At 38.8% G+C, this 21032-nt stretch overlaps 1 protein-coding gene across 1 annotated transcript in view; it reads left to right on the top strand.

Moving 5' to 3' along the window:
- Positions 1-2829: 2829 nt before the first annotated feature.
- Positions 2830-21032, top strand: part of LARS1 (leucyl-tRNA synthetase 1) — a 71460-nt gene continuing 53257 nt past the window's right edge. The window contains exons 1-6 of the mRNA XM_006733178.3: positions 2830-3004; positions 11766-11884; positions 14368-14455; positions 14831-14911; positions 16921-17064; positions 20582-20743. Of these exons, the coding sequence (XP_006733241.2) occupies positions 2999-3004; positions 11766-11884; positions 14368-14455; positions 14831-14911; positions 16921-17064; positions 20582-20743 (600 nt within the window). The 5' untranslated portion in view covers positions 2830-2998. The remainder of the gene's footprint in view (positions 3005-11765; positions 11885-14367; positions 14456-14830; positions 14912-16920; positions 17065-20581; positions 20744-21032) is intronic.

A 21032-nucleotide genomic window follows, 5' to 3' on the forward strand; every position in this document is an offset into this window, starting at 1 on the left:
AATCTGTTTGCCTTTCTCTACCTTGATTGCCATCGCCATAATCTAAAATATCCTCACCTCTTACCTGGACAATTGCAGTAGCCTCCTTCTTGCACTTTTGCTTTCTTCCAATTCTTCTTCAGAATGAACTTTATAATACGCAAATAGGGCCATGTCCCTTCCTCGCTTAAAACACTTTCATGGGTTTCCTTCTCTCCATTTGCTTCAGTGTTTGCCTCTTCCACTAGACTGCGATCGCTACGAAGGAGGCGACTGCACCTGTCTTGTTCAAGTGTTGTATCTCCAGGGGTGCCTGGCTGGTGCATTCGAAGGAGCAAGCAACTCCTGATTTCAGGGTAGTGGGTTCAAGCCCCATGTTGGGTGTAGAGATTACTTAATAAACTTTATAAAAAGTGGTGCATCTCCAGCACCTAGCATAGTGCCTTGTACATAGTAGAAGCTACATAAATTTTTGTTGAATGAATGGAATCCAAATGATCCTTAAAAAAAAAAAGAATATTACTCATTTACATAAGAAATGGGTTAATAGGGGAATAGGTGATGGAGGCATTTAAATAGGGGATAGATTTTTCATAATTTGTAATCACATAATAACCTGTTTATTTTCTTTAACGTCTCATACCCCATAAGGGCAGGAACCATGTCTGTCTTGTTCCCTACTATATCCTAGCTTTATGTCAGGTTCACAGGAGGTAACCAATGAATATCTGTTGTATGAATAATTTCAATTACCAGTGTGAATTGGAAGCTGATGAATCAAAGATGGCAAATAGTACAGATAAGGGCAGAATTGGAACAGGAGACTATAACCATAGTTATGGGAGCTGTGGAGGATGAGGATTCTTATATTCATTCAATAAATGTTTATAAGGCCCCTACTATGTGCCAGACTCTGCTAGGCAGCCTCCGCTGTCATACAGCTTCCAGTCTAGTGATAAATAAGCAAGGCAATTAAAATTCAATGAGGGGTGCCTGGGTGGCTCAGTCGGTTGAGTGTCCGACTCTTGATTTCTGCTCAGGTCAAGAACTCAGGATGGTGAGATCAAGCCCTGCCTCAGCCCCAAGCTCAGCAGGGTGCTTGAGATTCTCACTCTCCTCTCTGCACCCCCTGCCCCCGTCCCCTGTGCACATGCTCTCTCTCTGTCTCTCAAATAAATACATACATGTTTTTAAAAAATTCAGTGAGAGAAATTTCCCAAGGGAAGGCAAAAGGGTGTGCTTCAGGGAACATTTAGGAGGGGAGGACATTTAACCCAGACTTGGGCTGTCAGGAAGTATATGTCTAAATTGTTAGTAGCTAAAGTAAGAAGGTATGGAAAGTGATGGAGAGTATTTTTGTGTGTAAGAGCCCAGAGGCAGGAGAGTTACTGGTAGGTTCTCCATAGCCTAAGTTTCCTTGTTCACATCCTTTCATGTAACAAATTTTATTTTATTTATTTTTTGGAAAGATTTTATTTATTTATTTGAGAGAGAGAGAGAGTGCAGAGCAGGGGGGAGGGGCAGAGGGAGGGGGAGAAGACTACCTGCTGAGTTGAGAGCGCTATAGGGGACTCAGTCTCAGGACCCTGACATCATGACCTGAGCTGGAGGCAGATGATTAACAGACTGAGCCATCCAGGCGCCCCTCATGCAACAAATTTTATCGAGTCCATACCATGTGCCAGGCATCATTAGGTTATTATTAAATTTTTGTCTCATAACTAGTTATTGAAAAATATGAATATAGGGGCACCTGGGTGGCTCAGTCCATTGAGCGTCTGCCTTGGGCTCAGGTCATGATCCCAGGGTCCTGGGATCAAGCTCCATATCGTGCTCCCTGCTCAGCGGGGAGTCTGCTTTTCCCTCTCCCTCTGCTACTCTCTCCCTCTCTCTCTGTCAAATAAATAAAATCTTTAAAAAGAAGAGAGAAAAATATAAATATACATATAAACACATACTTTTAAAGTCATTAAATTTATTAAACTTTTTATTTAAAATTTGTTTCTTTCCCTTAGTCCTTTAGGAAGACACACTTCTGGGCTGGGCATCCCTCCCGCCCCCCCCAAAAGTGCTTTGTAGATGCTTTATAAATGTTTACTGAATTAATAGATAAATGCAGGTGAGAGTACGTAATCTGACCTCAGAAAGTAAAAACCTCGGATCCTTGCTTGTCAATACATCTTTCTTCCTATGATGTAAATGTTCTACATCTGCGCTGTCCGATGATACCTTAACCACTAGCCACGCGGACCATCGAGCACTCGAAAAGTGGCTAGTGCGATTAAAGAACTCAATTTTAAATTTTACTGAATTTTAATTTAAACGTAAATGGCCACATGTAACTCGTGACTACCGGATCGGACAGCTCAGCCTTAGTACAGTTGAATAGTGTGAGCTTGGCACTGGAGCCCGGTAGGTTTTAAGCCTCCACGTTTAAAAAGAGAGATTGTTAATATGGTTATAAAATGTCTGGATTCCGGGCTGTTGACTGCTATCGACAGTAGTAAATATCTGTGCACAGCGGCAAGCCATAACTAGCACCTCAGTCACTGAAGACTAATATACCTTGCATCCTGGCATCCTGACAGACACCCAACCCAGCGCCGCAGGGTGAAAAGGTTGAAGGTCGGGGAACTCCACCTTAGCCAGGGCGCGCTCCCGAACAGCCTCATGGACTTTGTAGTTCAACACGCCAGTGACGTCACTACATGCGTGTCACCACAGCGTGACCCCTGGGTCAATTTCCGGTAACCTGTTCCTCTCTGGGAATTGTAGTCAATAGGTGCCTGCTGGACCTTGGGTCTAGTGGTGTGGAAACTACAATTCCCGGCGGGCTCGAAGATGCGCAACGCAGTAGTTCGCAGTGGGCGGGCGATTGCCTCATCAGGTGTAAAGTGTGTGCTTCAGTGTCGTGGGAGGCCTATCTTCCCCCCAGACGAAAGGGAAAGGTGGTAATCACTGCTTTGAAAGGATCACCGAGGTCACTGTCGTGGGTTTGCAGAGTTAGCTGGGCGGTGCCATGGCGGTGAGTTCTGGCGGGAGGAGAGTCCGCTCAGCCCGGCCCTAGAACGTGGCTGATCTGTCGGCTTTTGCCAGAAGCTAGGGGCTCCACGTGGTAGCTGTTGTCCTGAAGGGAAAAATCTTTCTCTAAAGAAGGGGAATGCCTTGACCCCCACGCTAAAGATGTAGATGTTGTGAGGATGTGCCTTTTCTTGCTAGCTGTTGAGCCAGGAGCTGGTATCTTCAACTTTACACCCTACTTAATGTTATGTGTGTTAATTTCACCGAAGTGTCTGAAACCTATTTGGAGAGAGAGGAGTAGGTAACCTTGTTCCTCCTTTTAACAAAAAATTATTGAGCGCTTTCCGGTAAAACAGTCACAAATCTCTACATTCATGGTGTTTACATGTGTGTGTGAGAGTTATGTACTAATAAGATACGCGGTAAAATATGTCAGGTGCTGGTAAGTGCTATAGAAAAAAAATAGAGCAGAAAGGGGAGACCATTGAGTGTGAGGTGGGGTAGGGCTGCAGTTTTAAAAGGGTGATCAAGAAAGGCTTTGCTAAGAAGGTGGCATTGTGGCAAAAAGGAGGTAAGGGAGCAAGCCAGGCAGCTATATGGAGAAAAGATTTGTAGGCAGAAGCAACAGTGTGAGTGAAAAGCCTAACGGACTGAGCCACCTAGGCACCCCGAGTATGGACAACTCATGAGGAATTTTATAAAGGAGAGCAGAGGATTGGGGTAATAGGTGAAGGTCAAAGGAGGACTTTTTTTTTTCTTCTTTTTTTAAAGGTAGAAATTACCCAATGCTTGTATGCTTATGGGAATTACCCTGTAGATAGGAAAAATTAATGTGCTGTTCCTGAATAGAGTAAAGGAGATGAGATCAGGTCATCAGTAGAGGGGTTAAGCAGGACCACACTCATCTATGTAACAGGAAAGAAGACAGATTGTATGGGTACACATGCATGTGGGTAAGCAGATGTGATGAGGAAGACTGAAAATTTTTTGTTCATTTCTGTTTTCTCATTAAGAGCCAAGATTACCAGCTAAAAATAAGAATAGGAGAGGAAATGTTGGAGGCTTGAGGAGAGAGGCTTGTTTAGGACATTGCTGTCATTAGAACTTTCTGTGATGAAAATGTTCTATATTTGCACTAATTTGGTAGCCACTGGCCACATGTGGCTATTGAGCACCCCACTCCCCTATGGTGATATCCTTAGCTAATGTGGAATTTGCAGGTCTTTCTCTTTTTGGTGTTAATGGGAATGGGCTTTTCAGTTTGAAAGACTTTAATACATTCTTTTTTCTTTTTAAGTTTTATATTTCCTTATGTAAGGAAACCGGCAACATTTCTGGTAGATATGATTGTTTTGCTTTATTTACTTCTTGGCCTCTGAAAATATTCATGTTTTACACTGTCATGATACTGGGCTCACGTTAAAGTTTGTTTTATTGGAAAAATCCAGTAAGAACTCCCTTTAGAAAGAAGAAGTAACAATAAAAATAATAAAAAGTACTGATTGCTTATTCTGTGCCATGCATTAGTGTTTTACATATTTTTTCATCAAAACAACGCTGTAAAAGTAGGTGCTATTTTTATCCCTATCTTACTGATGTGGAAAATAAGGCATCAGATCTACTCAGAGGAGGAATTAGAATTCATTTGTTTCCATTCTGGAGCCCATTCTCTTAATCATTGTGCTACCCCCAGTTGTAAGCTAATGAGGAAATGTCTTTTGCAAACACCTCCCATAAGGAAAGTTTTCTCTTTCCAGAGGAAATCTTACCAATATGAAGTGTGTAAGACAATGAACATGTGATAGCATGGGTAGAATATTAGTTTTTATATTATAATTGAATATGTAAATACCAAACTATAATTTTCTTCACATCAGAGTAGTATTTATTTTTTAGAGCTTTTGACAGTTTTAATCTCTTCTAATTATATATCGGACTTTTAGAGGGGATCTGGGGATGTGATATAATAAACATAATAGCCAACTTAAAAAATACTTTTTTAAACTTTCATTTGGAAAATTTAAATAGTGAACAAAACAGAGAATAATAGTGTTAGGCACTTCCATATATCCATCACCCAACTTCAATAATTGGCAGTTCAGGGTCATCTTGTTTCATATATTCCTCCCTTGCACCCTGCCCCTCCGGATTCATTTTAGGCAAGTTCCAGGCATCATGTGTACATGTTTGACATATTTTAGTATAAGGTTTTTACATCAATACATAGTTTAGTAAGCTTTTTTAATGTAATGATAACTTCTCTTAAAACATAACCCCAATGCCATTTTCATACCTAATAAAAATCACATGATGTCTAGATGTCTCTTTGTGGTATTGGTTGACATTGTGCATTTACCCTATGTCCAGCACTATGCTAAGTTCTTCATGCATATTAAGTCTTTTAATCCTCATACTAACACTACAAGGTAGGCATAATTTTTATTCTCATTTTATAGATAGGTAGAAAAATGGAGGCTTAGAGAGTTTAAGGAATTTGCCTAGGGTTCTATAGCTAGTAAGTGGTGGAGCTAGGAGATGGCCAGAGTCCCAAGAGAAAGCAGAAATAGAAGTCAGAAGATGAGGATTTTTGTCCAGCTCGATCAATTGCTGACATGATGATCTCTGAGCTTCAGATTTATCATTTTTGAGAAATGATAGCTGTTAGTCTGCCCACTTCTTAGGGTTGTTGTTAAGATCAAAAAAGTTAATGTTCATAAAAGCTTTAAGCTGCAAGATACTATGAATATATGAAAGAGTTGTTATCTATTTAGAGATTCTTTACTGGGGATGATTTTGTCCCCCTGAGAACATTTGGTCCGGAGACTGGATTGTCACACCTGGGGGGTGTGCTGCTGGCATTTAGTGGCTAGAAGCCAGGAATGCTTCTAAGCATCTTAAAATGCACAAGACAAAAACACAAAAAATTATTTAGCCTAAGCTGTCAATAGTGCCAAAGTTTAGAAATTCTGATCTTGGCAAATAACCTTCTAACTAATTATTATAACCAATTGTCTAGTTAAATAGCCAGTGAAGAAATTAAGGCTCAGATTGATGGAGTGACTTTCCAAGGTTATATAACAAATTGGTGCTGGGGCCAAAGTCAGATTTCATTACAATTGACTTTGATGTTTTGAGAAGCAAATTTTTTCTGAGAAGCAGAAACCTCAAAGAAGAGTTTTTGTGTATTTAGTGTGCTCAATAATAACGAAAAGAAATATATAGTTCTAAGTAATTTGTGAAGACTATTGCTTTCATGTTCTTTAAATGGGTGACATGGTCCTTTTTAAGCAAAAAATATTTGTCCTGTAACTTCTTTGTCTATGGCATTGTACTTGGGGCTGAGGTGACTATAAAAGTTCTGAAAGTTGCTATCTGCCAGGAGTTCACAGGTCAACTGGGTAAATGTCTTAGGGAACATTTGGTTGCATGCAATGGAAGCCAACTCAAGTTGGTTAAAGAGGAATTCCGTAAAACCTGGCACTCCAGGCCCTTCTTGTCTAATCTCGGCCAGATCCCTCTCTCCTCCCCTTTTTTTCATTCCCCCCTGCAGGCCCATCAAGGCATCTGTATTTTCCCAAATGTGCCAAGCTCCCTCTGTCACCTGAGCAGCTGTTCAAAGTACTTTCTCTGCCCTCATGCCTCACCAATCTCTTTGCCTTGCTCTCTCATCCTTCAGGTCTCAGCTAATCACCTGCACTGTTGGTATAAAGACAAGTATGTTAATATTATATTTATTATATAATAGGCTTCACGAGCTAGGCTGTTGGTATAAAGACAAGTATGTTAATATTATATTTATTATATGTGTTGCTAAATACATATATTAAATATATTAAAGTTTTATTAATGTGTTAATAGTATTAACATAAGGGGCGCCTGGGTGGCTCAGTCGTTAAGCGTCTGCCTTCGGCTCAGGTCATGATCCCAGGGTCCTGGGATCGAGCCCCGCATCGGGCTCCCTGCTCCGCGGAAGCCTGCTGCTCCCTCTCCCTCTCCCCCTGCTTGTGTTCCCTCTCTCGCTGTGTCTCTCTCTGTCAAATAAATAAATAAAATCTTTAAAAAAAAAAAAATAGTCTTAACATAATAATCTGAAATGATAAAATTAATATTAATTAATAGTAAATGTATTAGTTTTTCTCTTCAACCTTAAAGTTGGTTTTTTATTTCTGACTTTAAAATAAATTAAAATATTTTTGTGAGCCCCTATAGGTTAGAGAGTTCAAGGAATTGGTCTAGGGTTCTATAGGAAGCCTATAGACAAAGGGTTCTATAGGCAACCCAGGCTTCTGTAGGCAACCTAGACACTTTGCCTATTCTATTTACAGGTTAAGTCAGCTGTTAGGAGTTGTACAGGCTGTTTTTTATTTATTTTTTATTTTAAGATTTTATTTATTTATTTTTAAAGATTTTATTTATTTATTTGACAGAGAGAGACACAGCGAGAGGGGGAACACAAGCAGGGGGAGTGGGAGAGGGAGAAGCAGGCCTCCCACTGAGCAGGGAGCCCGATGCAGGGCTCGATCCCAGGACCCTGGGATCATGACCTGAGCTGAAGGCAGACGCTTAACGACTGAGCCACCCAGGCGCCCCTAAGATTTTATTTTTAAGTAATCTCTACACCCAATGTAGGGCTTGAACTCCCAACCCTGAGATCAAGAGTCACATGCTCTAGCGGCTGAGCCAGCCCGCCACCGTGAAGTTGTGCAGGCTGTTTTAAGGGCTAGGTGGAATCTTCTGCCTAAAACTCCTTTGCTGGAACATAGGTCCAGTCTAACTGGGAATTCATCTGGAAACATAGAGTACATTTAACCACCTCTAATGCACTGCCTTAAATAAGACTGGACTTTGTTGTTGAAGAAAGAGAAGGAACAGGTATTGGGTAGGTGATCTGCTGTCCCTGCCATAGCTTATTTTCAAATGGTAGTCTTTGTATATTACTATTGAAAACCGGTTTGCATGTATAGAAGTAGAGAGACTTGTAACTTATAGGTTACTTGTTAGGAGGAGGGTTTTGTAGTAAGAAGGAGCAAAGGAGCTGAGGGTCTGAATGAAGGTGGTTAGCAGCAAAAATGGAAAGGAGTGAATAGATGAAGGCCCTTATTCTTTCCTGGAAAAGGAAATAACCTTATGCAACCACACTTACTTTTATGGAAATTCTTGGGAAAGAGTCCAAATTGCTTAGTACCTTGATTCACATATGCACCTAGTTCCTAGTCTGTTATTTTTTTATGGCCACAATATGCAAAAGCGGACAATGTATTGTTCACTTCTCTCTTTTTTTTTTAAACATTTTATTTATTTATTTGACAGAGACACAGCAAGAGAGGGAACCCAAGCAGGGGGAGTGGGAGAGAGAGAAGCAGGCTTCCCGCGGAGCAGGGAGCCCGATGCGGGGCTTCATCCCAGGACCCTGGGATCATGACCTGAGCCGAAGGCAGATGCTTAACGACTGAGCCACCCAGGCGCCCCATGTTCACTTCTCTTTTAAAATCTTTAAATATTGAACAGATATTTGTTGAGAACCTGCTATAAGCTAGACCTTGAGGATATAATGAGATACAAGTTATCAGTCCCCACCATGAACAGGCTTCAGTAGTCCTGTGAGGAAGACAGATACCGACACCACTGTGTCATAAGTGCTGGCATGGGGGAAATATTGGTAGGTAGGAACATATTAAGAATGGCATATCATAACCTCTTGGTGACCAGTGCAGGTGATTAGCTGAGACCTGAAGGATGAGAGAGCAAGGCAAAGAGATTGGTGAGGCATGAGGGCAGAGAAAGTACTTTGAACAGCTGCTCAGGTGACAGAGGGAGCTTGGCACATTTGGGAAAATACAGATGCCTTGATGGGCCTGCAGGGGGGAATGAAAAAAAGGGGAGGAGAGAGGGATCTGGCCGAGATTAGACAAGAAGGGCCTGGAGTGCCAGGTTTTACAGAATAGACTTTATCCTGACAGCTACAGAGAATCTCTGAAAGGGAATTGACTTGATCAGATTTGTGTTTTGATACCATTTCCAGTCACAGCAATTATGATCTGGTCAGGGTTTATAGAAACAAAAAATTTCCTTGTCACTTTCATTTTCCTTTGGTTACTGGAGAAACTTGTTATGTCCCTGATTTTTTTTCTTTTTTCTAAGTAATCTTTACACCCAACAGAGGGCTTGAAATCACAACCCCAGGATCAAGAGTTGCATGCTCCACTGACTGAGCCAGCTAGGTGTTCCCATGACTTTTCAAATTATGGAATTCTTTCTCAATTCCTCTCTGCCTTTGTATCAGGGTTCTTCCTTTAATCCAATATTTCACCTCCTCCTTGTAAGCTGACTTGTCCTTGTCTTGTATCTTAAACATGCTTCACCTCCTCCTTGTAAGCTGACTTGTCCTTGTCTTCTATCTTAAACTTGCTTAAAAAGTAGTAAACCATTCTTTGGTTTAAATGCAGGGAACTGGGGCGCTTGGGTGGCTCAGTTGGTTAAGTGTCTGCCTTCGGCTCAGGTCATGAATCCAGGGTCCTGCTCAGCGGGGAGCCTGCTTCTCCCTCTCCCTCTGCTGCTCCCCCTGCTTGTGCGTGTGCTCTCTCTCTCTGTCAAATAAATAAATAAAATCTTAAAAAAAAATTCAATAGCTTAAAAAAAAATGTAGGGAACTGAAAATAATAAAACAGAGCTGACAACTTTATAGTAGATTTGTACTAAATCTTTTTTTTAAATTAATTAATTTATTTGACAGAGAGAGAGCACAAGCAGGGGAGGGGGCAGGCAGAGGGAGAGGGAGAAGCAGGCTCCCCTCAGAGCAGGTGGAGCCTGATGCGGGGCTCGATACGAGGACCCTGGGGTCATGACCTGAGCCAAAGGCAGTCGCTTAACCAACGGAGCCACGCAGGCATCCCTTGTACTAAATCTTAATTTTAATACTGTTAGTTATTTTTATTACATAATACACAAAGTATATTTAAGATAGTTATTGGAGAAATAGTGTTAAGGTTGGGGTTCTATTGACTGCACAGAATTCCTCTTTGCAAAGTGCTCAAATTTGTGTAACCATTTAGAAAACAGTTAAGAATCCAGTATATCTGTGATACGACTAGAAAGCATTTTGTTTTTTAAGTAAACTATGTCCAGTGTGGGGCTTGAACTCACAACCCTGAGATCAAGAGTCACATGCTCTACTGACTGAGCCAGCCAGATGTCTGACTTTTTTTTTAAGTAATATAAAATATATGTATAAATATATATTTAAGTAAGCTCTGTGTCCACTGTGGGGCTTGAACTCACAACTGCAAGATCAAGAGTTGCATGCTCCGGCGCCTGGGTGGCTCATTTGGTTAAGCAACTGCCTTCAGCTCAGGTCATGATTCTGGAGTCCCGGGATCGAGTCCCACATCGGGCTCCCTGCTCGGCAGGGGGTCTCCTTCTCCCTCTGACCCTTCCCCTCTCATGCTCTCTGTCTCCCATTCTCTCAGATAAATAAATAAAATCTTTAAAAAAATAAAATAAAATAAAAGCAACTGCCTGAACTATTTCTGGACATTTAAAAAAAAAAAAAAAAAAAAGAGTTGCATGCTCTACTGATTGAGCCGGCCAGGTGCCCAATTGGGAAGCATTTTTTAAATTGTTGGTTGAAAGGAGAGAGGGAGGCACGATTAAAGGAGACTGAGTTGCAGGTGTTAGGTGACTTGGCAAGGTCACCTGTTTAGTAGGTTGTAAAAGTATGAGTAGAGCCCAGGGGTGCCTGGCTGGCCCAGTGAGTGGAGCATGGGACTCTTATCTCAGGGTTGTAAGTTAGAGCTCCACGTTGGGTGTAGAGATTTCTTTAAAAAAACAAACAAACAAAAAAAAACTTAAAAGTATGAGTAGAACCCAGATATTTTCTCATTTGAAAATGCTGCAGAATCTGGAAATGTTAGCATATAAGAAGGGGAAGAAAATCTAATTTCAGTTCAGATAACTTTATACCAGAGAATAAAATTTTAGAAACTAAGTTTGAAAACAGAATTAGATTTGGGAATGGTCCATTGGTATCCAGCTTTCACACTTCTCTGTTCTGTAAGTGTTCATTCCACTCTAGCTTCGGCACACTTGCTTTTAGCAGCTAATTTTTTTTTTTTTTCCCCTCAGAATCAGAAACTGAGAAAGAAGCTCTGACCTTTCTTTTTTTCAGAAATAGGATGATCGTGTGTGTGCTTTGCTTTCGGTTTCAGCCGAAATCAGGATGATGATGGCAATGTTGCCATGTAGATCTCATATTACTAGAGACATGCTTGCTATTCTGTTTCCTTTTAACTTCATATTAATAGTCTGTTAGCCATTTGAAGAGAAGTCCTTCATCAGTTTCCTTGAAAAAAAACCATGTAGATGACTAATCTTCCCTCAGCGTCTTCCCACTGGGTCTCAGCATCCTTCTTTGGTGGGCATAATTGCAGCTTGGCCAGTAGGTACTACTCCATCCTATACTTTTCTAAGTATTTATACATTTTAACTAAATAGGAACAGTATCTATTTGACAACAGTATCTGTTTTAGTGTCTGATTTAAAAAAAAGTGTTTCAGAGCTTTTATATATTTAAGTAATTCACTGAACATCCCTTTGAGGTTTAAAGTGGACAGATCGTGATAATCATAATTTTTAATCACGTTTAAAATTCAAGATAACCATGGAAAAATTGCCTCTCAGTAAACAGCTCAGTTCTGCAAACCCACTTTTTCTAAAGCAAGCCTAACAAAGTATAGAGTGGATTATTCTCTCTCTTTTGTGTCCAATAGGAAAGAAAAGGAACAGCCAAAGTAGACTTTTTGAAGAAGATCGAGAAAGAAATCCAACAGAAATGGGATACTGAAAAAGTGTTTGAGGTCGATGCAACTAATGTAGAGACCCAGACTAGGTGAGTAATACTTTGTGAAGTTCTAGACCTTGTGTTTCTAAAACCATTGGCTACAGAAACCACTTTGTGGGAAGGATAAGGCAGAGTGTATTTATAATGTCTGAAACAGGCTGAAGGAGGTAACTTCTACTTTCTGCATTTGAAATTAGGATCCTCTTTCCTTTGGAAGTCTTTTTTTTTTTTTAAAGTAAGCACGGGGTGCCTGGGTGGCTCAGTTGGTTAAGTGTCCCAACTCTTGATTTTGATTCAGGTCATGATCTCAGGGTTGTGAGATTGAGCCGCACATTGGTCTCCATTCTCAGCCCAGAGTCCGCTTGAGATTCTCTCTTCCTGCTCCTCCCTCCGTGCTTGTGCTATCGCTCTCTCTCAAATAAAAAAAAAAAAAAAAAATCTTTAGGGGAAAAAAATAAAAATAAAGTGAGTTCTATGCCCATTGTGGGGCTTGAGTCACATGCTCTACCAACTGAGCCAGCCAGGTGCCCCTCCTATAGAATTCTTAAAGGACTTTTTCTACATAAAGGTGTTTTTTTTTTTAATAATATTTTTCATATTTAGACAAAGGAGAATGTTTTGAAGTTTTGTCTTTGCTGACTGATGAAATCATTCTATTAGAGATTCATAATATAGTGATAATTATCTCCAGAGACATAAACTATAAATTTTAAAGGGTTTCTGTATTTGAAGGTCTTATTTCATAAATACTGTATTGCCTTGGTATTAAGCATGAGTTGTAAGACAGTCCACAGATAATGATTATGATATCGGGAAAAACAAAAACAAAATAACTGCCCCAAAACAGTACTGTAATAAATATATGCATCTATTTTAAGATGCATCTCAATTTCAGAGATGTTGAAATACAGAAAAATGTCCCCTTATAATGAGGAAATACATTGACAACAATTTAGTAGTAGCTAATCTTGAAAAGTTATCGTTCAATATGCAAAGGAATTAGGAAATACGCCATTTTTAATGTGCATATTATCATTTAATCTTAACTCCTTAAGATGAGCAATACTTTTATCCCTATGTTATAGATGAGGAGATTGAGGTACAGGGAGGCTAAGTAACCAGTTCAAGGTTGCATAGCTAGGCATTGTCAGGGTCTGGACTACTTTTTAGGACTTTCTGATTTTAAAATGTATCCTCCTTGCTACTCAGCAACAGTCTAATGGATTTTTTCTTTTTCTTTTCTTTTTTTTAAAGAAATTAAGAGTGTTGTTGTAATATAAAGTCACTGATGTTATTTAAACTATTGTTTGAAGGTTTTGTTGGTTTTAGAATTTTGGGTAATTTTAAGTTACCGAGAATGAACTGAAAAAGCTGCATTATTTAGTGAAAGAAGACGAACGTGAAGAAACCTAGAAATGTAACATTGAGTGAGAATTATTTGTTTCTAAGTAATCTCTACACCCATTGTGGGGCTCATAATCATGACCCTAGGTTCAAGAGTTGCTTGCTGTACTGACTGAGCCAGCCAGGCGCCCCAGGATATAATTTTTTAATGAAGCTCACAAGTGAGCAAAACTAAATGATACATTGTTTAAGGGCACAAACATATATATAAGCTATTCAAAATCAAGGAAATGACAAAAGTCACTTTCAAGATAGTATATCTGGTGGGAGGGGTGAGGAGCACACAGTATAGCTACAGTGGGCTCATCAGTTGGATAGTGTGCCGACAGGTGTTCATTTTATTGTGCTTCATAACATGTATGTATGTTATACATTTGATTCATGAGAAGAGGATATAACATAATTAATTAAGCAGCTTTAAAAGGTGCTTTTTAACTTAATTTACCATGTATCTTATAATACTGAAGATACTTTATTTTACCTGACGGACTTTGAATTGCTTTATATATATCTAATGAAGGCAAATCTTGTTTAGTTACTAAAACATTAAATTAATCCAGTTTCCTAAGAGTATTAAAATCATCTTTAGTAAATTATCTTTACTCAGCATTTTAGCTTAAGTTAAACCTCCAGTATTTGCTACAAGGATATTTATTTCTTTAATGTCTACCTATAAATATTTTATTCTTTCTAAATCAAAAGTAAGTTTCAATTTCAGAGGGCTTTTAATTTCCAGACTTATAAATTTAATTTAATTTTTAATTTGTTTATTTTTAAAGATTGTATTTATTTGAGAGAGAGAGATAGAGCACAAGCAGGGGGGAGGGGCAGAGGGAGAGGGAGAACCAATTTTAGTATATGTGCTGCCGAAGCGAGCACAAGGGAGAGGGAGAACCAGACTCCCCACTGAGCAGGGGGCCCCATGAGGGGCTGGATCCCAGGACCCCAGGGTCACGACCAGAGCCGAAGGCAGATGTGTAACTGACTGAGCCACCCAGGTGCCTCTTAAATAATAAAATTTGAACAAGTTGTTTGTAGTACACTTTCCCTTCACCCCACCCCCTCAGTGTAAAAGGAACTTAACATTTTCTTCTCTGTACTTTGTTTTTTACATGATTGTTTTGCAGCAAGGGCAAGTACTTTGTAACCTTCCCATATCCGTATATGAATGGGCGCCTTCATTTGGGACACACATTTTCTTTATCCAAATGTGAGGTAAAGTTTCCTCTGTGTATAATAAAATGGGGTGGAGGGTCTTTGATAAATACTATTTTGAAGAAAATGGCATATATCGAATTTATTTCCTGTTAAGGGAACTTAGAATTCCTTAATTTTAAACATAATTTTAATATTTTACTTCTATTAAATATTTTTATATTTAATTTGCATATGTGGTATGTAGTTAAGTATAAGTAATTCCTAGGATGGTGAAAAGACAGAAAAAAGGAATAGTGGACAGAATTTTGGAATGACTTCCTTCTAAAGGAAGAGAGGAAAGGAAAACTAAATTGATAATCTTTGTGAAAAGTCAATATTTTATATTTGTCTAGCATTTGAATTTGTAATTTAAATTTAATTTGCTTTCTGTAGTTTGCAGTAGGATACCAGAGACTGAAAGGAAAAACTTGTCTGTTTCCCTTTGGTTTACACTGTACTGGAATGCCCATCAAGGTAAGATTGCTTTTGGGATTGGTTTCTACTCTTTTTAGGTTAAAACAAATGTGATGTCCAATTTAAGAGCTTGAAATAGGATTTTCAGATACTTTTATATTGCAGTGTTTTTTGAAATGAGTTGAATTTATTCTTGTGAAAATTAATTTTAATTTTTTTATTTTTTATTTTTTAAAAGATTTTATTTATTTGAGAGAGAGAATGAGAGAGATAGAGAGCACATGAGAGGGGGGAGGGTCAGAGGGAGAAGCAGACTCCCTGCTGATCAGGGAGCCCGATGCAGGACTTGATCCAGGGACTCCAGGATCATGACCTGAGCCGAAGGCAGTCGCTTAACCAACTGAGCCACCCAGGCGCCCGAAAATTAATTTTTAAAAGATACTTGAAGAAGTGCATAAAGGGCACACAGTAAGGTCTAAGTGATCTCTAATAATTTTGATATTTCTGTTGGTGACCTTACATATTGATATTTCAACTTAGATTATAACTATTAATAAGTAAAATAGCATGATATTTTGTGTACACATGAGGTGTAGGAAGTCAGCATCAAGTAATAAAGTTTTTTTATGTGTATCAGCTCTTTTTTTTTTAGTTGTATCATATTTTCATCATGTTTGCAAAGGTCTTCGTCATAAATGTGTATTAGAAATAATTCTAAGTAAAGAAGGGGCCAGACAGAGTTGAAAGGATTTCCTAAATGCAAGAGGGTTGGGAAATTTAATTCCCATTTCTTTTGCTTCTCCAACCTTTTATTTTGAAAAATGTCAAACCTGCAGAAAAGGTGAAAGGTTAGGAGAATGAACACCCATATACCTTTCACACGTACTTACTGAGTATTAACATTTTGCCATAACTGCTTTAGTTCACACACATGTAATACATGCACACTTTTTTCTCTCTTTTTCTATGAACTCATTGAAAGTAAGTTGCACCCATCATGTTGTGCCACCTCCAAGTACTTTAGTGTGTATTTTTTGAGAACAAGGGCATTCTGCATCATCACAGTCTCATTGTCCCCTCCAAGAAGTTTAACATTGATGTAATATTATCTTCATCTAATCTCTAGTCAGATGTTTCTAGTTGTTCGAAAATGTCCTTTCTGGCAGTTTTTTACTCTGTGTGCTGTGGATCACACATTGGATTTTGTTATCAGTTCTTCTTGGTTTCTTTTAGTTTGTCATGACATTGATGTCATTTGAGAGTTAGGCCAGTTATTTTATAGAATGCCCCATCATCTGAGTTTTCCGATTGTTTCTTCATGATTAGATTTGAGTGAAATATTTTGACAAGAATACTATATTGGTGAGGTAAACCTCCCACTGTATCATATCAAAAGGCGTATATTGGTAGTTTGTATAACCTCAGATAAACCCCTTCATCTCTAGTGTGTGTTTTGTAATTTATTTTATTTTTTAAAAGATTTTATTTGTCAGCGAGAGAGAGAGAAAGGGAACATGAGCAGGGGGAAGGGCAGAGGGAGAGGGAGAAGCAGGCTCCCTTCTGAGCAGGGAGCCCGATGCGGGGCTTGATCCCAGGACCCTGGAATCATGACCTGAGCCAAAGGTAGAGGCTTAACCAACTGAGCCACCCAGGCGTTCCATGTGTTTTCTAATTTAATGCCTGTCCTGTCTCCTTGCAGGCTTGAGATGATGATAGAAGATACAAGACAGTAATCTTTAAATTGAGAGATACTATTATTCATGTTGTTATTCAAAATGATAACACTGTATCTTATGTACCTTGGTACTTCTAATACCTAACATATAGTATACTACATTGAGTACTTTGAATGTTGAATAAATGCTTGCTGAATAAATGAAGTAAAATACTAATTTATAAATTAGTGAATTTTGATGTACATGAATTATATCATATGGATTTTCTGTAATGATTCACATGTGTATAGATGTAGAAAATCTCAATTTTAGTTGGCCATAGAAATACCAAAAAAATTCAGATTGTTTCTGACTTGAATTTTGAACTTCACTCTAATGTTGTATTTGTTATAGGCATGTGCTGATAAGTTGAAAAGAGAAATAGAGCTTTATGGTTGCCCCCCTGATTTTCCAGATGAAGAAGAGGAAGAGGAAGATGAAGATATCAATGTTAAAACAGAAGATGTAATAATTAAGGATAAAGCTAAAGGAAAAAAGGTTTGGGGTTAATACTATTTATTTTGGTTGAAATTTTATATTTTTGTCTAATTTATATTTGTATTCCCAGTACCTGGCACATAAAAAGTACTCAGTAATTTTGAAAAAGTAACAAAGCCAAAAATTATCTTTCTGACTTTTTGATGGCCTTTTTCCCCTTTTTACTTTATTTTGAAATAATTTAGATATAGAGAAGGATTGCAAGGTAGAGCAGAGTTCCCTTATATCCTTTACCCAGTTCCCCTTATATAACCATGTACAGTCCTCAAAACTAAGAAATCAACATTTGAACAATACTATGCACTAAACTACAAACTTATTTGACCTTCAGTGTTTTTTTCGTTGACATCCTTATTCTGTTTGCAGGTCCAATCCAAGATCCCACATTGCATTTACTTGTCATGTCTCCTTCGTATGTCTCCTTAGTCTCTTCCATCTTTGTCTTCCATGACTTTGACACTTTTGGAGAGTACTGGTCAGATCATTTATAGAATGTCCCTCAATTTGGCTTTGTCTAATGCTTTCTCATGAGTAGAATGAGAGGTGATGTGTCCTCAGTGCATCATATCAGTGAGTATATGATGTTGATATCTTAACTACGGTTGATGTTAACCTTAATCATTTGGCTTTGGTGGTGTCTGCCACGTTTTTCTACTGTAAGGATTCCATTTTTCCCTTTGATTCATAAATATTTTGAGAGAGATACTTTGAGGCTATGGAAATAATATCTCCTTTTTAAAAAATATTTTATTTATTTTAGACAGAGAATGATTGAGCAAGAGTGGGGGTCAGTGCGGGGGAAGGGGCAGAGGGAAAGGGAGAGAGAGATCCCAAGCAGATGCCCTGCTGAGCACAGAGCCCAATGCGGGGCTCAGTCTCATGACCCTAAGATCATGACCTGAGCCGAAATCAAGAGTCAGACATTTAAGTGACTGAGCCAGCCAGGTGCCCCTGGAGATAAAACCTTCTTTTTAAATATTTTCTCACTAATTTTAGCATTTGTCAGTGGATCTTGCCTGCAACAGTTGTAACTGTATTGCTCTAATGGTGATTTTCCATTTCCTTCATTCCTTCTACATTTATTACCTGGAATTCTTCTGAAAAGTAATAGTTGTCCTTTCTCCCCCATTTACTTATTTATTCAGGCTTTTTTTTTTATATGTCTGTGTGGGTTCATGCATATTTATTTTATTCTTTGAGTTATACTCCAGTACTATGTGGTGTTTTGGGGCAGTTGTTATTGTTCAACTTCCTCTGGTTTTGGCCACTGAGAGTCTTTTCGGTTGGCTCCTATGTCTGTCTGACGTGCCTCCATCTTTTTTCTTTTCTTTTTTAAGTACTTTATTATTTTCTAGTGCCCAACATACTCCAGGTTCATCTTGTATTTTCCCTGTTGCAGCCTGGAATCAACCACTTCTCTCAGGAATCCTGTTTCCTTTTATTGAGAAACTGTATTTAGAAACTAAGTTCTGAATGCTAGGTACACTCATTGTTTATAGCCCTTCTCAGTAGAAAGAGCAAGGAAATTTATATAATAATCCTGGTAACCCACATTTTTGCACCTGTCTATATTTCTTTACCTATCTCTATATACATTCAAAAAGTTCATCCTACGGGACACCTGGCTGGCTCATTTAGTAGGACATGCGACTCTTGATGTTGGGGTCATGAGTATGAGCCCCACATTTGGGGTAGAGTTTACTTAAAAAAAAAAGTTCATAGTGATACTCCTGGCTCCGTGTTATAACCATGGGCCTCATTCTAGCATTCTCCCTTTGCTAATTTGTGACTTCTTTCTCCAAACAGTGAGAAACCTGGCTCTCATTATTTATAGTATATAATTTGTTCAATCCTAGTCTACTAGTAGTTCCAGAATTGCTAACCCATACCCCTGGGAGAAACAGTTTTACCAGTGAAAGTATAGTGTTTGTATATGCTTTTTTTTGTGTGTGTGTGTGTGTGTTGTTTTTTTTTGTATATGCTTTTTGTCTACTTTTTGTCCTTAGAATCTAGTCAACACGTTCTTTTCCAAAGTTACTTTTTTTTTGAGTAAGCTCTACACCCAACGTGTGGCTCAAAGTCATGGTCTCTGAGATCAAGAGTTGCATGTTCTACCAACTAAGCCAGCCAGGCACCCCCCCAGAGTTACTTCAAAAGCTCCTTTCTTTTTAACCCACTTCAAAGTGTGGTTGTATCATATATTTATAATACTGTTAGATACATTTGTTACAGTCTACATTTCATCTTCCATTCCTCCAACATCCTGGTGGATTTTTTTTTTTTTTAAAGATTTTATTTATTTATTTGACAGAGAGAGACACAGGGAGAGAGGGAACATAAGCAGGGGGAGTGGGAGAGGAAGCAGGCTTCCCGCTGAGCAGAGAGCCCGATGCGGGGCTCGATCCCAGGACCCCGGGATCATGACCTGAGCCGAAGGCAGATGCTCAACAACTGAGCCACCCAGGTGCCCCTATCCTGGTGGATTTTTTAAACAAATGTATATACAGTAAAATTCACTCTTTGTAGTAGATAGTTATGTTGGTTTGACAAATATGTGGAGTTATGTTCCTGACACCATAGTACCATACAGAGCAGTTCTGTCACCTCCAAAACTCCTTGCCCTGCCTTTTTAGTTCTTTTTTTTTAAAGATTTATTTATTTTAGAGAGAGAGAGGGAGAGAGAGCACGTTTGTGCACACTCATGCATGCATAGGTTGAGGTGGAGAGGGAGAGGGAGGGGGAAATCTTAAGCAGACTCCCTGCTGAGCATGGAGACCAATGTAGGGCTTGATCCCATGGCTCGGAGACCATGACCTGAGCTGAAATCAAGAGTTTGACGCTTAACCGACTAGGCCCCCAGGCGCTCTTCCTTTTTTTTTTTTTTACGATTTTATCTATTTGTTTTAGAGAAAGTGAGCAAGTGAGCAGGGGGAGGAGTAAAAGGAGAGGGACAGGCAGACTCTGTGGTGAATGTGAAGCCAGACATGGAGCTTGATCACATGACCCCAAGATCACTACCTGAGCCAAAACCAAGAGTCGGTTGCTTAACTGACTGAGCCACCCATTTTTATAGTTTGATAGTTTTTTTAATAGTTTTTATAGTTTAACTTGTTTACCCATCTCCAACCCCTGACATTTGGTTGCCTTTTTGATATTGGTAAATATTAGAAAAAGACAAAACTCTCGTTAATAGCTTATTCATAACTAAAACAAGATACATGTGGTATTAGAAAAGAAATAGAGATTGGTGCTGACATCCTATCTTTAATGATAATTCTTTATGGTTCCAATGATTTAGTTATTTCTCATATCAGAGTCTTGGTATTGGACTGTAAAATTTGGCAGACAAAATAGTATGTCAAAATCCATTAGTATTCTGACATACCAACAGCATGTTTTGGAATATAAAAAATTACCAAATCGAATATTCACTTAAAATTATTGCTATCCTGGAATTTGCTAACCATTTGTTGGTTGGTCCTTGATGGAGTTTGTTTTTATTGTTTTTTTTTTCCAGAGTAAAGCTGCTGCTAAAGCTGGATCTTCTAAATATCAGTGGGGCATTATGAAATCCCTTGGTCTCTCTGATGAAGAGATAGTCAAATTTTCTGAAGCAGAATATTGGCTTGATTATTTCCCACCACTGGCTATTCAGGATCTGAAGAGAATGGGTTTGAAGGTATGTCCATCACTCCCATAGTTTAAGAAAATATGAAGAACACATTGTGTTTATGATTATATGAGATTTGGACCACTCTTAATTTAGAATAATATATTCCACCTGTATTACACTAATGAATTAGTACCTTCACTGTAAGCAGTGAAGTACTTTAATATTTGTTGTATTGGAATTTTTTTTTTTAAAGATTTTATTTATATATTTGACAGAGAGCGAGAGAACACAAGCAGAGGGTACAGCAGAGGGAGAGGGAGAGGCAGGCTCCCCACCAAGCAGGGAGCCTGATGCA

The sequence above is a fragment of the Leptonychotes weddellii genome, chromosome 7 (genome assembly GCF_054177405.1).
Source record: "Leptonychotes weddellii isolate Sample4059 chromosome 7, ASM5417740v2, whole genome shotgun sequence".
Lineage (NCBI taxonomy): Eukaryota > Metazoa > Chordata > Mammalia > Carnivora > Phocidae > Leptonychotes > Leptonychotes weddellii.